This window comes from Pseudochaenichthys georgianus, chromosome 20 (assembly GCF_902827115.2).
Source record: "Pseudochaenichthys georgianus chromosome 20, fPseGeo1.2, whole genome shotgun sequence".
Classification (NCBI taxonomy): Eukaryota; Metazoa; Chordata; class Actinopteri; order Perciformes; family Channichthyidae; genus Pseudochaenichthys; species Pseudochaenichthys georgianus.
Genome location: NC_047522.1, coordinates 22,311,223 through 22,325,956, shown reverse-complemented (window position 1 = coordinate 22,325,956; position 14,734 = coordinate 22,311,223). Strand labels below are relative to the sequence as shown.

The 14,734-nt window shown below is 41.1% G+C and overlaps 2 protein-coding genes across 2 annotated transcripts; both read right to left on the bottom strand.

Annotated features, from left to right (window-relative positions):
• Positions 1 to 619: 619 nt before the first annotated feature.
• Positions 620 to 4,722, bottom strand: LOC117465736 (pre-rRNA 2'-O-ribose RNA methyltransferase FTSJ3-like). The gene is made up of 5 exons (XM_034108731.2): positions 4,618 to 4,722; positions 3,810 to 3,983; positions 1,634 to 1,817; positions 1,388 to 1,482; positions 620 to 1,269 (listed from the first exon to the last, which is right to left on the bottom strand). Exons 1-5 carry the CDS (start codon positions 4,659 to 4,661, stop codon positions 1,227 to 1,229), a joined length of 540 nt encoding a protein of 179 aa, XP_033964622.1. The 5' UTR covers positions 4,662 to 4,722; the 3' UTR covers positions 620 to 1,226.
• Positions 4,723 to 6,321: 1,599 nt separating this feature from the next.
• LOC117465780 (chloride channel CLIC-like protein 1) lies at positions 6,322 to 12,854 on the bottom strand. The gene is given in 12 exon segments (XM_071206902.1): positions 6,322 to 6,445; positions 6,448 to 6,499; positions 8,776 to 8,826; positions 8,935 to 9,504; positions 9,584 to 9,730; positions 9,987 to 10,084; positions 10,434 to 10,530; positions 10,629 to 10,769; positions 11,080 to 11,298; positions 11,439 to 11,549; positions 12,544 to 12,618; positions 12,723 to 12,854. Coding segments are annotated over 12 exon segments (1,734 nt in total). The 3' UTR covers positions 6,322 to 6,404.
• Between the last annotated feature and the right edge of the window lie 1,880 nt (positions 12,855 to 14,734).

Below are 14,734 nucleotides of genomic sequence, written 5' to 3'. Positions count from 1 at the left end.
GGAACTGGGGATATGCATCAGCTGCTTGTGTGAGTCGGACAGTGAATACTTTAGAGCGGCCGCTGCAGTGTGAGCTAACCGGGAGCTAACGGGAGAATACACTCTGTGGAAGAGCAGCACTGCAGCGGTCGGTAAATGCTGCAGAAATACATTAATAAACAATGAACCACGGCACTCAGGAGAAAAGTATAAGGTTGGAGAAGTCGTTATTCAATTTATTCTGGCTTCGTGTGATTAAAAGCAACACGATGATCGACCCGACGCAGTTGTTGTTGTTGTTGTGAGCTGCCGTTGGGGGGCAAATCAGCGATGTAAACGGTGACGTCATGACGCAGCAAGGGCAGCTCTGGGGCGCCAGTGGGCGGTGTGCACAGAGCGGGAGCTGAAAAGGGAAACCGGAGCTGAACCAGAAAAGCTCCCGCTCGGAGCTAGAAACTGAAAAGCGCTGGTGTGAAAGCCGCATGAATGGCTGCATGCAGACACCGTCAGCAGGTCACAGACAGGAGCTGCTGCAACTGTCTTTTTCAGATCGAAAGTGATTCGACTGCTTTAGTTTATAACCGATGTCTTTTGACTCATACCGATTAAACAAACCCAGCACAATGAAGAGAACCACAGATTTAAGGATTGAACAAAACGTGTATTGCAAAAATGTGTTTATAATATTTACATTAATAGCAACATTTATTGAGAATGATTATATTTCACTTGATTTTCTAACATTTACAGTTTAGCTGTTAATTTAAACCACTCTGTTCAGAAAGATGTATACAGAACACCAGTACTTATGAACCCACAGAACATATCTTAAGGGATTTCAGGAAACTCAGCAAACAATGCTAAACGCATGCATGGGAATGACCAAAACTCATGTTGGTCTCTGCACATGATACTGGAGCCCAAACTGTGGTGGCAACTTAGCCATAAATGTTCACCTGCAACATGAGACGCAGGCAATGTGTAATAACTGGAAAGGCAATACACGGTTAGAGCGCTTTAGGTTCAAATTTATCTTCCTTTTCGCCCCTTACCACCCTTCATCCCTCCCCCCCTCGGGCCACCCTTTCCTTTGCCGCCTTTTCCTTTGCCCCCATTGGCTCGTTGTTCCTTCCTCTGCATCCCCCGCATGTCCTTCTTCATGCGATTGTCCACCACTTTGAAAGCTCCCTTGACGCCGGCGGGCCGCCTCACCTTCTTGCCAGCTCCCTTTTTGCTGACAATGTATGTTAACTCTCTCTTCTCCTTCCCATGCCTGCTTTCTTGTAGATACTAACAGAAGCAGAAAGAAAAGACAACGTTTTTCAATTGATGTTATATTACAATTATCCAGTATGAAGCGATGTATATAGTTTCAAGGAGTCTCCTTCCGAGGTGCGGGCTGTCATACCTCTTCAGCTGAGCATTCTTCTCCCTCTCAGAGATGTCGATTGTGTTGCAGACGGCCTCTGCCTTCTTCTTAGTCTGATCCATCTTCTTCAGCATCTGGAAACATCAGAGAAACACAGAATCATTTGAAATGTTAAGTACAATTAAAAATTATTATTTTTTGGGTAGTTTTGTTTGTCTTCAAACAGATCTAGCAGCTGAAATGGTTTCGAGCATGATCCTGTTTTATGTCTGATCATCTTCTTACCCTCCTCTTCTTCCTGGCCTTCGCCTCAGCAACTCGTTTGATGGGTCGGGCATCGATCTCCTTCCACTTCTGTTTGAACTCCTCCACCATCTCTCTGGTGACAGGAGTCGGCTTCTTCCTGTGCTTCTTTTCGTCAACCAGGAACCACTCCGGTACATCCCACTGCTGCTCGGAGCCAGCAAACCTGCAAGAACAAACCATCAGTTTGCTGTCTGGACATATTAAACATATATTCTGGGTTCTGATGTGTGTAGTTAAATCATGTGGCATCTGGTAACAGATTTGACAGGAAATTCGAATCCAATTATTTTCAAATAATACATCAGGCATATATTATATTTCAGTCATTATATTTCCCTCTTGCTTTATTTGACACTCAACCCCTAAAGCCCGCAAACTGAGGTTGACCTTAGTGTCCGGCTTTGGCAACAGAGGTGTTTCTGATAGTATGGTCTACATATTGTTGATTTTGATGTTTTTATTGGATGTGTTGACAATAAGAAAATATAGAATGTTTGTAGCCTTTTACTTTAAATAAATACTGTAAGTTTTGTGAGACAATTTAAACCAGTTGAGAAGTGAGAACATCATAACAAATTCAAATCAGGGTTCCTGCCGGTTTCGCCAACTCAAATTTAAGACTTTAAGACCTTTTTAAGACCACTTTGAATAGAGTTTAAGACCTATTTCACGGCAATAAAGTATGAAGGAAAATTGCTATGAAAGAAGAAATACGTCCCATAATTACTTACAAAGTAAATGTATTCAATGACTGAACATAACAGCATAACAGTACACAGAACTGTGTTAGCGTGTTAGACAAAAAGTGAGTGTGTGTGCGTGTGTGCGCGTGTGTGTGTGTGTGTGTGTGTGTGTGTGTGTGTGTGTGTGTGTGTGTGTGTGTGTGGGCTGTGCAATTAATCGTATTTTAAATCGCAATTCCGATTTTGGCCTGCCACAATTACGAAAACAACATAATCTAATTATTTTTTGCTTTGCTGGGTTGTGATAGTGCACTACAACATATTTGATCTTAAGTTTTAGTCTAATTTATTTATCATATTTATATATGATAAGTAGCTTGTGGAAGTGCGCTCCAAAATATTTGTTGATCTTGTTTATTGGTATTTATTATTTTGCTATTATTTATTTAAATGTATCATTTATTTAATTAATCTTCGTATTGGTTTTTCAGTTGAATTATACGTTCAGGGTAATCAACAGTTAAAAAGATACTGTTCAAATTATTATTTGTTTTAAAGTTCAATAAATGGATGTTTTCAAAGGCAATGAATAATCGTATTTAATAATCATGATATTAATTATTAACCAAAAACATCGTGATAATCGAGCAGCCCTAGTGTGTGTGTGTGTGTGTGTGTGTGATCACAGAGCCTGCCGAGGCTATAAATGACTTTGATTTGTTGTTTAAATCGGGGGACTACAAAATCTAGGTTAAGGCGGGCTTGAGGGGATCGTGTCCGTCTCTGTGGCTTCAGGCTTGATCGCCGTTCAAATGACAGTTTTAATGATCTCAATGGGAATGGTTAGCGTTTCATATGCACGCAAATAAAATAAAATATAAGCCAACAGAATCAACCGAGACAATAAATGAAGTGCAATACTGTCTGAATCCTGACTAGACAGCTTTAGAGCATGTCTTTCACATCAGTTTTTTTTTTTTTTTTTTTTTATCACCATAGATACGATATCTCTGAAAAAGCATATCGTGGAGACCTAATATCGTCACGACGATATATATCGTCATATCGCCCACCCTTAGTTTAACCTGTGCAGCACTTTCAACTAATCCTAATTTATGGAGTGTAGTGTGTAGCTAGAACCTCGTAAAGTTGTCATTTTACCTCTTAAGTAATCTGTTGATAAAGAAATTGGTCTCTTGGTTAGTTTTTATATATTAGGTTGTTTGTAAATTGCTGACAAAAAAAGAAAATCTAGTGCCACAAGGAAAGATGACTACAGAGCCCTTCACTGTCATCTTTACGTGCAAGCATAATGTTCAAACGTATGGGTAAATTCACTTACTTCATCTGTCATTTGAAAAGAAGCAGGCGTACCCACATTATGTAAGACTCTGTGTCAAACATGTACAATACGTCATCCCTTTGATTACAGCTCGAGGAAGCATTTCATGGGTGGATCTTATTTCATCTACCTTAATCCCACTGTACATACTTGTGTGGTGATCATGACGATTTTCAGAATCTGCACCACAAGTTTCCAGGGTTTCTGTCCTCTGGCCCGGTACTTCTCACAGGGGCTCATAAAGTAATACTTCAGGTCATCTCTCAGGGTGTCCTCTTTGATAATGTCTTGGGTTGAGACAGAGCTGAAAGACAAACAACATGCAATGTTGTGCAAGAGCTGTGAGACAAAATGAAATAAATAAAATGAAATGAAGAGGACAGGAAACAGCAGGCCGGAAGAAAAGAAACAGAAGTGAAAGCAGTTATTTTATGAGAAATACACTTGAGCAATAGCCAACTTTCACAGGAAGAACTGCATGCCTGCCAAGTACACTGAATGCATGGGGCTGCCTAGGTTTAAGTCCAAGGTTAGAAAGTACACTTTCAATATTTTCCTAAATGTGTTGCCCACAAGCTCTCCCTGACAGAGTTCAAATCTCGTACTACTTATTTTTACAGTTACTGAAAATTAACTTTAAGGATATGTTTGTATATACACACTTTTACAGCCGTTTTCCTGCTAAATTAGTTGTTTTAACTACCTGTCTGGTCCTGTCAGGAATAATTAACTGAGTGGTGCTGTTGTTTTTGGAAAGACAACATCTACGTCATTTAAATAGGCTTTATGTTCATTTTGTTCCGGTTTAACCATGGGTTACATATTAAACTTCAGAAACACCATTTTAAAAATAATTTAACATTCAAGTTAGTTTCAAAATGTCGAAAACAAACAACCTTTACAGGTTTTAGTGCTAGTTTCTTAAAACTAATACTTACCAAATTGAATTGCTGCGGTCCAGATACCGAACTAAAAATTCCATGATAGATGATCCACGTGGACACAGCAGAAAGCGAGTTTTTAGTTGTCCAAAGGCTGACGGACAAACAGTTACAGCAGAGAGGAGGCTCTACAGATAGATAGGTTCTGTGACACAGCTCCCTCCACTCAGCCAATCAGGAAATTAGTTTCAGGCGGCGAAAAAGGTTTCCAATCTGCGGTCCGCTGAACCACCAGGGGTCACCAGACGATCGTCATTGGTAATGGCAACAATATAAACAGACTGTGTGCAAAAAACGGAAAGAAACAGTTGCTTTATCGTTTTCTGTTCTTCACTAATAATAAAAACGTAGTCTCCAAATCTTTATAATTCAGGTTTATAATGTTTTATTTCATTTAGGATTAGCATTCTGGTGAGGAAAACCCAAACATTTTGTTGGTTTAGGGATAGTCATGTTTTCATATATTGAGTCTAAAAAATAATCTGTAATCTACGGAAAACACTTAAAGCCACATGAGAAAATATGTTGGGAGGTGACCAAAAGTGTACTAAAAGGTATCTCAGAATTTTGAGAAAAAACTGAACTCAACATTTTTGACTTTTGGTCAGATCCAAAAATAAATTCTCATGTGGCCCTAGTCCTCCTCATTAATGGGAATCAGCCTGTATCCAAGTGCTTTTAATTATGGCAAGCAACATAAAGAGAGAAATACCAAGAAGCTGACATCAGTGTCCACAATGATACAGCCCTGTCCGCTATGTGAATACCCCGTTATGATCCAATCCTAGGTCTTATCTACAAAAAATCAAACACACCCCTCACATGGGGATTTGACATAAGTAAAAAAGAACTCAAATTGCCAAACCTCTTCTTTCGGTTTTATTTTAGCTGAGTAACTCCACACTAGAAAAAACAAAAAACGAACAATATTTTATTGCCTACCAATAATTACCCATTAATGTAACAGTGTTGGAATTAAAAACCTGATAGCAGTGAACTGCCCCCACAACATGGATATATGATCACCTTATAAAGTTAATGTAGAAAACATTTGAGCATAGTCAACAGACATGTAGCCTCATTATCATTCATTTACAGTCGTGTTTGTGTCCAGCAAATTATACAGCCTACAATGAAACAAGTCAATTAAATCTTTGAGCCTGAAAGCCTGAACAATATGCTGAGAGAAAGACTGTATTGCTGCCCATTTTCTGTTGTGACAGTATACTTACCTGACTATTCCATTTTGTATTGATTAAATATTTATATCAATGATTTTGTAATGTAGACTTTAGTTTAGGAATTTATGAAATTCATAATTACCACTTTTAGTAAATGAGTACTGCTGCCCATAACAATTGACTTCAACATGACCTTTTAAGCCCTCATACAAAACGTAAAAAATCACAAAAATATAATTTTGTGAAAACAGCACTAGGAAATCTTTTTCCTCCCTTATACGTCACAAAGTCTACCATTTATACTTTCAAGTGTTCATTGTATTAATCAAAACAGTCTGTGTTATCATTACAGTGAAACTAAGAACACCTAGTTTGTAAGAACCTGATCATGGGTAAAACTGAAACATCAGAAATATATATATTATATATATTATATATTATTTGGATATATATTCACTGGCTCCCTGCTTGAACCTTTGAAATGTTGTGCATGCACATTTTAACAATGCCTGTACGTCGTAACTGTCCTTTGCATCACAGTCCAACAAAAAGCACCAAACACTGAAGACGCTAATCCTCCTGCTCAGAAGCTGCCTACTCCGCTCATGTTGGAGACGTCTCCTGAACAGCAACTCCGACGGTTCAACGTGCAGCAGCGAGACAGAGGGGGTACTGTCCTCTGCTGGAGCATGCAGGTCCTGCTGGGACGAGGTAAACATCAGAAATATATTAGACAAAAGGTTACATGATTAAATAAAGATGTGCAAATAACACATTCATAAAGCAAAGTCTAATAGAGTCAGCAATAATAGATTGAGCCCCTATGTGTCTACCGAGTTAATAAAGCAACTGCCTCGTAAGGAATTAAGCCTAATGCTGGCTTGAGTCCCTAAATGTCGTTACCAGAGGTTTTCAAACTGGGAGGCCGGTCTTTTAAGAGATGCTGAATACTGATTTAACAGAGACTCAGTAAATAAAAAGGAAAAACATTATAATCAATCAATCAACGTTTATTTATATAGCCCAATATCACAATGTATCACAACATGCGTCTTAGGGGGCTTCACAGTTTGTACAGAATACATTCATAGATGCATTCGTTTTCCATGGATCATATAATATAGCCTTAATGTGTTGGATCAAGGAGGCAGGTCAGAGGCACAGTCGTTTTAAGGACTGATTTTTTTTATGTAAGTAATGTAGCCTGATATTATTCCAAACAGCAATATTAAGTTATCTTGGCTCACAGCATCAGAATTTGTAAACCCCTGGTCTAATCTGACTAACCCCTAGTTTCCACCGGGTCCGTCTGCGGCGCGTTACGGGCGCGCCGCGGTTTTTTGGTCCGGCCTCCTCCGGCGTCATACCCTACCGGGCGCGTTTCACGAGCGTTTCAGAAGCATTACGGAAGCGGAGCGTCGTGCATGCCGGCTCGCAGTTTCAGTTGATTTGAGCATATTTCCTGGACAGACTTTGTACAGACAAAGTTAATAATAATTGTAATATCCCAGTTATAAACGACATGAATCAAAGATGTGTTGCTGTATTTTAGTGTAAAATCATCATAATATATTCTATATATATAATTTACACAGTGCCTGTAAAGGAGAACGCTGGCATTTCTCCTCCTACTTGAACGACTACGGAGGGATAGGGTCTGCAAAATGAGTTTGCGTGTGTATATATATGCTATATATGCTCTGAACGTTCCACTTCCTGCCTGCCCGACATTACCTTACGGCTGCGTCGCGTCGAAAAATAGACTTCAATCCTATTTCGAGCGGAGCCCAGCGGCGAGACGCTTCTGAGCTGTAACGCAGCGCGTCTGGTGGAATAGCACCCATTGACTAGAGTGGCCGCGATCCTTGCGGATGCCACGGCGCAGCCGCAACGCGGCCGTAACACGTCGCAGACGGACCCGGTGGAAACTAGGGGTAACGGCCCGTCTACACTACAGCGTCGACAGCGTCGAAAGCTCCAATCTGCCCATTCACTTTCAATGGGGTGACGTCACGTAGCCGCGCTTTTTCGCCGAACTGAATTGTGGGTAGCAGAGCGGTCCGTCTCAGGCGTCTCAGGCGACAGAAGTTGAACAATGTTCAACTTCTGTCGCCTGAGACGCCGGAGTAGCCAGCGCCAGCCAATCAATCCCGTTTCCCAAAATCTGACAGCTGAAGCCGTAGCCAATCAAACCGCGTCTAAGCTGGGAGAGATATCCCGCCGTTCATTTCTATATTTCAAAAAAAGTCGGAGGAGAAACTAACTATGCCGTAGCGAATCACCCGGTTGTGTATGACCAGACCCTCTTCACCTACCGGGATACAAACCGGAGGAACCAGGCATGGAGGGAGGTGGCGAGACAGTGGGGGAAACTGGTAGGTTTTTCGCCTGTTTGGGGAGTTTATATATATATTGCTCGCATAAAATCCCCGGGGGTTTTTGCTCTGGTATGTCGGGGGCGGGAGATTCATGTGATTGGTTGTTGGCCGTGTTGCTTGAATAAAATCCCCAAGCTCCAGACACGCCCAGCTCCAAACTATTTTTGAAGCTGTAGTGTGGACGCTCCGTAAGATGTTACAGATGGCAATTAAACAATTATTAACTCAATGTACTTTTTGAAATGGAATTCCACTTCTTTATTGATAAGAAATTATATATCTATCAATTATTATTTGGAAGCCAAACGAGAAGAAAATAATTTCTTCAGATTTTAGATATCATCAAATTCATTTATCAGTAGGTCATTGTATTTTGGTTAAAATTGGTATTCCACTTCACTTAGTACATGATGTGTGTTACATTTTAACAAACTTAAGAGGTATGGTGTGGCAGCAGAAACCCAGGACATGAAAATACAGCTATACATTTTATCCAAAGGTTACTGGCTGAACACATTCACAATATGGATTGTAAAAACACAAACACATGGAAGTGAGGAATTAAAATATGAACTAGTTATGAAATACTTATTTACCAATTTATGTCGCCTGTGAATATTCACCATCCCACTTTTGCATGGGCAAAGCTGAAGCATTAAAAAATAAACGGAGTACTTTGAGAGTTAGAAAGCAGTATTTTTCCAAACTCAGACATTATTAATTTAATTAAGTTTTCAAGTAGTTAAACCACTCACCTGGACATCAGTCTGTGCACGCGGCCTTCCTTCTGGCTGAGAGCGAGCTGCCGCACTATCTTTGCTGAGTTGCTCTGGAGGAGGTACTTCATTCCCTCTCAGAGGTTTAGATTTCGCTGGAGATTCAGCGGGTTTAGATTCTGTTTTGGTCGTGTTAGCAGCAGCATTGCTAGCACTCTCTCCTTCCATCTCTTGTGTCTCCGTCTGGTTTTCTGACTCAGCAGAGACAATCTGCTCCGGCTCACTCTGCGCCGTATCTGCCTCATCCTCGCTGTAGGGAGGCTCGTCTGCGTGAAGAGTTTCCACAACCTCTATGGCTGGCTCCTCCCTGGGTCTTTGGGGCCGCCTCTGACCAACCTGGTTCCCTCCACCATTAGCAGGAGCAGCTCGGAGCCTCAGGGCAGGTTGTGGTGCGTCCCCGCCCGCTAAGTAGTCCCCGCCCTCGATCTGCTGGATTCGAGGCTGCTGCTGTTGCTCCAGCTGTGGAGGAGGGGGATCCCTGTGAGGTCGGCGGAAAGGAGCAGCGATGCCATACTGGAAGGCTGCCTGCACAATTCCATTCACGCAAACCTGTAGATTCGATTAATATATATCAGTATAGAGAAACATTTATTTTATGAGGGTCAGTGTGTCTATCAACACTCCTTACCACAATGGCAAGCACGATGGTGAGGAGAACTGGGATCTGCAGGGTAATCGGTAGATCTTTGAGGAGGGCAACAAGAAACTCACTGATACCCTGCCCGATGTGCTTCAGCGGCTCCGTGATCAAGGTCGTGGCGGTAAGTGCGATCGCCTAAACAGAGAGGAAAATGTCACTATTTCCACACCAATAGATATTCAAAATCAATAGAAGACTCTTCTTTGTTAAATGGGAACATATTTATAAGACAGAGTAAAATGCTTTATATTCTTCCTCAATTATTGCCTTAAAACAACAATGCAACATTTTGGCTCTTTCATGTTTTGATGTATTAAAACATAGGTAACATTTATTGTCACAAGGTGTGTTCTTCGACTGGAAACACATGCATGGCATTACAGTGAAATACCTTGATTGGAGGTACCAGCAGAATGGGGTTGACCAGAATGACTTCATAGTATTTCTTACAGGGGTCATCTTGAAGAGTCAAAGTGCTTCTGAAGAACTCTGTAGAAAAACAATTGAAGACATTCGAGGTAGTTAGGAAATCAACTGAAGTTCAATTCGGGGATTCAAGCTTCTTTCTCTAAATCTTGGTATCCATAGTATTAGAGTGCCTCCTGTCGACAAAAATCTACCGTCAAACATCAGTTTAAAAGATACTCACCTGATGGTAACTCGTTTTCATAGTTTCAAATTATTCCATTAATAGCCTCAATGGCTTTTAAATAAACTTCAACGTTGTTAAAGAACCGATACTCTCATAGAAGCATAGACACTATCATTATTTATTCTTCTTGCTATTGCTGTGCAATGGAAACCATGCATTTTCAAATATATGAACACTTGTAATCACCTTTCAAGCTGTCAATCCAGTCAACTGTCTTACTTCCAGCGCACTTTTCATAGTTCTCTATCTTCACTAGGTTTCTTTGGTGGTCAGCAAATGCAATCTGAAAAAACAAATTAAAAAAACAGCAGTATTACAAACCTGCCAAAAGAAAGAAAAGCGGTATTGAATGGCAGCTTAACACAAGCAATGGAACTTCACCTTGTACAGATAGAGCCAGTTCCAGACAATACTGACGAGGAAGCAGACAGCGAACAGCCGCCGGAACTGAACAAACCAGGACACCGTGGACCACAGCTCAGTGCATATGATGGCCACCATCACCAGCACACAGAGGCACACCTGGAATAAACAGAGAGAACAGAACAGAACGCGAATAGTTACACAAGATGGGGAAAATATACAGAAAATATGCAACTAAAGCATTTTAAAAGTACTCAGACATTAAGAATTTGCATTTTAAGGCTACATTAACCAGTTACTTTGCAACACATGATCCAATATCACATAAGACACAAGCAAAAAGTATTTAAGGCTACACTTATTTTAAAGCCCTAATTCTGAACAGCGACTATTTTTATAATAATAATAATACATAATTAAAGGATTTTCAACTCATAGACAAAGATTTCAAATGAATAAATGAGCTTACTTTTAATACTGTGTCAAGCTCCACGCCAAAGCTGTCTTCAAAATGCCACGTCCATGTCTCGTAGTCATGTGGTCTGAGATCGACCAGTATCTGACTGATGGCGTTGTCCAGAGCGCCGGTTCTCCAGCTGTCCTCGCCCAGGAGAGCCTGAATCTCCGTCATGGCTTGGGTGGACATTCTGATTTTGGCATCATAAAAGACTTCTGCTGAGTCACTGGGCTAGGGAGGAACCGGGACAGGTAGCATTGTCAAATGAGGGCCACAAGATGATTGCAAAAAAAGCTTGGGTCAATTTAAGTTTGGCAAAGACCTATTTAAAGTCACATGACGAAGCGTTAACATTTGAAAAGACCACCTACCAGACCAACTCTTAGTATTTCCTTCCGGAGTCTGTTGAGGAATCGTTTGAAAACTGGATTGCATGTAGGCTGCTGTGAGATGACCGATATTTTCTTCTTCAGTTCTTCAATCTGAATGAAAGCAAAGCACACCATTTGTAGATCTCTACTTATCCATGAAGGAATCATATCTCATTCCCATATGAAGGTTCAGATTGAAACCAAAGGACAATCAGCAGGGCAGGACTTTTTGTTTTCACGAGAAATGGAATTAGTAAATTACGATTAAAAAAGAACAACCTATCTGTTCAGTCGGTACCGCAGCTTCAGGACAAAACCCACCAGACAGTTTCATCCCACAAGCCATGAAACGAAGAAGATTTGTATTGTTGTTTTTTATATATGTTGTATGTTTTATAAATTGCACTGTTGAGGAACCTGCGATCTAAGTACATTACATAATTACATTGTAGTTTTGTATATGTTATGACAATAAACCTTGAATCAGTTTTCAAAAGGCACAATAAGTAGGATTTGGTGGTTGGTTGTAGTTTGTAACCTACCTACTGTAGAACACAGTTTTCGGGGTTTTCGAAATGAATGTCATTGTGCACTTCAAGCCCTTGGCCGAATTTGGCATCATAACTCGAGTGATACCATTGCAAAATAGTCTCTAGCTTATGTCTGAGTCTATACAGCACATCGTTTTCAGCTAAATACTTTTTAAAACTGTTATATATATGATGTATTTGTGAAATTGTCAAACACAGAAAGCATACATACATAGACCCTCACATACAATAAAGGGAGTAAAAGAGACCATTCTACCAGGGAAATACTTTAACTAAAGCAGAGTTAAATCAGTGAATTCAGTAAAACAAAATAGTGTATAACTATTCTATGGTATCTCTAAAAACTATGTGAGAAGACGTACATGAATTAACTCGTGAATACACACAAAATCTTAATCCAACATGATTTCCTTTTAAAACGTGTTTTCTTTGTTTTTCCGTTGCATTAACACAAATATTGATTTACAAGTACTTTTTATTCAGACCTGATCTGCAGAAACACTGGTTGCCCTGGTGTAGCTGTGGATACTTAACAGAACACTCTGACCACCAACCTCTCCCTGCAGATCCACCACTTGTGTGTTGCACGACGTCAGCTCCTCCTGGTTGGAGTCCCGAGTAAACTCTCTCTTTGCAGGTTGCAAGGCATACACACACTCGAATATTAACTGTCACAATATCAACATAGCTTAAGGGCCTTCAAGCCAGTTTTTAACAATAAACGTCAACCAACCTCTGCAGGCTGCCTCATCGTTTTTGTGCTTGCATCGTAGTTGATCCTATCAAACGGGTCTATCCAGTCGTTGTCCGCCTCCTGTGCCGAGCCACACAGAAACAGGCTGACAACCAGGACCATGAGGAGCATCCCGGCACTACGGGGGTATCTGCTAACTATATATCTGACAGAATATCCAGAAAGACTTCCTGGAAAGTGAAAGCAAAAGCAGGTGGCTTACTTTACCCCCTGTGCTCAAGCTAACGTGACTAAACAACGTTACTTAACAAGCCAATGACAGCTCTGCATGCATCCCCGGGATATTATTTTAGAACCTGCGGATCAACTCAACATTGTAAATAACCAACAAAAGACGATCACCGGTTCATCTTGTTTTTGGCTTGAGAATAGTTTGGGCAGCGTGAGAGCGTGAGATTGAGAGTGAAAGCGTGTGTCATACGCTAGATGCGTGAGAGTTGGCAACCCTGCATTACCTGCTGCAGGTGGGCCGACCAGTTCTACAAGAGGGAGACAATAGCTGTACTTATTTTTTAATGAGCCACATGCCATGATGCACCAACTTCAGACTTCCTCACAGAGCCACTCCTCCAACACACACGAACATGACCAATGAGGGCACAAGAAAATGGTGGAATGAGCTCCCCATTGAAATCAGGACAGCAGAAAGCTTACACATCTTCCAGACTGAAAACTCATCTCTTTCGACTCCACTTCGAGCGATAGAATTATTAACAAAGCACTTATATACTAATAAAGGGTTGGCTTATCTAAAGCCAGTTGAGTAGCACTTGACATGCTTGGCTCTATGAAACCTGATGTACTTATATGATTCTGTTTTCCTCAAGGTTGTGTCTTCTTGGTCGAATGTACTTATTGTAAGTCGCTTTGGATAAAAGCCTCAGCTAAATGCAATGTAATGTAATGTCTGTAAGAAAAGTTTTAAAAAATAACCCCTTAAATGATGACTTCTAGTTAATTTAAGGGGGGGGGCCCTATAGTGCCCTGCCTCCCCTTTCTATGACAACACGATAGAGATAGGACCAGATGAGTCTACAGGATGAGTCGACGGCATCTTTTCTTGGGCTCGTTTCTCCCACAGATCGACCCTCTGATATGACTCCCTGATAAACACTGCTATGTCATTGATTAGGTTGAAAAGTGCTCCACATTCGATGACATTTTGGGTAGTTTCAGCCAGGACAAGATTAAGAACATGAGCATAGCACCACACATGGACATGAGTGGGTGACTGGGAGGTCATCAGTGCAGAAAATCCTTTGTACCGGCCTTTCATATTGGATGCTCCATCCGTTGCATTACCTATACACACATGCCCTTGTCCAGTTCAGGATGCATGAAGTATTGGTCCGGTGGATGCGTGGCACTTCACTAAAGCCACAAGCCTCTCTTGCACAGTCTCATTGACATATTTTAAGATTACTGAACACTGATCCTGAGAAGTTCTGTCTTGTGTTGTGTCCAGCTGAACAGAAGACATTCCGGCCTTCTGGACATCACTGGAGATACTTTCTTTGATTAGACTACTAACAGTTTCTATGATGGAGTTAACAGTAGTTTTTGGAGAGTAGGGTGATGAGAGACCCTCTACCTTTTGTTCCACTGATTGGTGAAATGTCTTGCTCTTCTCTACGCAATCATCCAGAGATGCTCTTTTAAGCAGATATCATACTTTCCTAATAAAAGGATGAGCTCCAAAATGTTTACCGTGGTCCACGGTGTTGTCAGCTAGCCTATATGCTCCCTCATTCTCCACCTGCCTGCACTTTCACCACACGCTCCAAAAACCTGACGTCTCTTTCGGACTTGTTCCCTATGAGCAGACATCTGACTGCCCAGCAAACATGCTTTCGATGTCTGCTTTAGAGCACCGTAAGAAAAAAGCTTCAGCACAGGTTGAATGTGTAATGCTCTTTCCGTGCTCCTCTGTACGCTGGTGTGCGTGCCTCCAACCTGACATTCCAGTTATAAATGTGCCAGTGTCAGTCCTC